The 1100-nt window shown below is 44.0% G+C and overlaps 1 protein-coding gene across 1 annotated transcript in view; it reads left to right on the top strand.

Moving 5' to 3' along the window:
- The window catches only part of UNC80 (unc-80 homolog (C. elegans)), a gene marked incomplete at its 3' end in the record, with an annotated part of 70047 nt that overhangs the window by 55187 nt on the left and 13760 nt on the right, over nucleotides 1–1100 (top strand). Inside the window, exon 25 of the mRNA XM_010188289.1 lies at nucleotides 1–50. This exon is cut by the window's left edge and continues 99 nt beyond it. Within this exon, the coding sequence (XP_010186591.1) occupies nucleotides 1–50 (50 nt within the window). The remainder of the gene's footprint in view (nucleotides 51–1100) is intronic.

The raw sequence follows: 1100 nt of genomic DNA, 5'->3' as shown, positions 1-1100 counted from the left end.
TCCGAGAGACCTTCCCCTACATGCCCAGGCCACGCACTGAGCCTCTCGTGGTAAGTGGTTACTGCACACTGAAGAGGGAGCCATGCCCACAATAGTCACTGTGCACTGGGCTGTCTGAGGAGAGGTAGGGTAGGGTAATAACTCAAGTGGGTGTCTGATTTGGGGAGAAAAGAGACATTTTCTGGTGAATAGAAGATGGGCAGGGCATGTCAAATGGGTTGATCAAGAAGATAAGACTGTGGAAGCACAACATGTACTGGGAGTTCAAGGAAGTTTCAAAACAGAGAAGAGGGCAGCAGATGGATTGAGAAACTGAGTGTGGGAGACCTGAGAGGTGTGGAAGATGGACTGCAGGAGGTGACAACTTACATGCTATGTAGCTGATTAGGAGGGCCAGCTGACAGAACTGAACGGGGCAGTTATGAGAAAGGGAAGAGGATGGTTTACAGACAATTTGCTGGAGCTTAAAAGTTGCAGATATTTTGCTAGGGTTAGACAACAGCATTGAAGGGACTGGGGGAAGAAAGGAAAGAAACCATCCTCCATGAGACTGAGGCACAGGCAAATCCTGGCACGAATAGTAAGCTAACTGACTACTTAGGTGACAACTAGTTTTGTGAATAGCAGAATCCATGAAACCTGATTTCCAGTGGTTCATTCTTGTGTGAATTTTCTTCTGTCTAATAATGTGGTTTAACATTGCCTTCAGCCTGTTGTTTCACAAAATACACAGGCACTCAGTTATCTTCTGTCAACCTGGGTTGAAGGCGACCATCAGCTTCAGAGGTGGTTAACACGGAAGGAGATGAGAATTCAGACACACAGCTTTATCTTTTAAGCCTAATTTCTTTAGGAAATCAGGATAAAGATTATGAAGAAAGAATGAGAATTTTCCAAGTGAACATGAAGGATTTAGCCCTACTATTCTTTTTTTTGTTAATGACAGACTGAGATCAAATTTAGCTGACGACGGTTGTGCTTGACAGGACGATTTACCCTGGCAAAATTATTGTAATTAGGTTCTGAAATTGGTTGAAAAGGCCCATGATGAAGTGACTCAGCTCCCAGGTACGCAAGAAGGGCAGTTTTTAAAAAACAGG

The sequence above is a fragment of the Mesitornis unicolor genome, unplaced genomic scaffold (assembly GCF_000695765.1).
Source record: "Mesitornis unicolor isolate BGI_N332 unplaced genomic scaffold, ASM69576v1 scaffold13647, whole genome shotgun sequence".
Taxonomy (NCBI): Eukaryota; Metazoa; Chordata; class Aves; order Mesitornithiformes; family Mesitornithidae; genus Mesitornis; species Mesitornis unicolor.
Note: the sequence above shows the minus strand (reverse complement) of the source record. Positions and strands in the feature narration are given on the sequence as shown.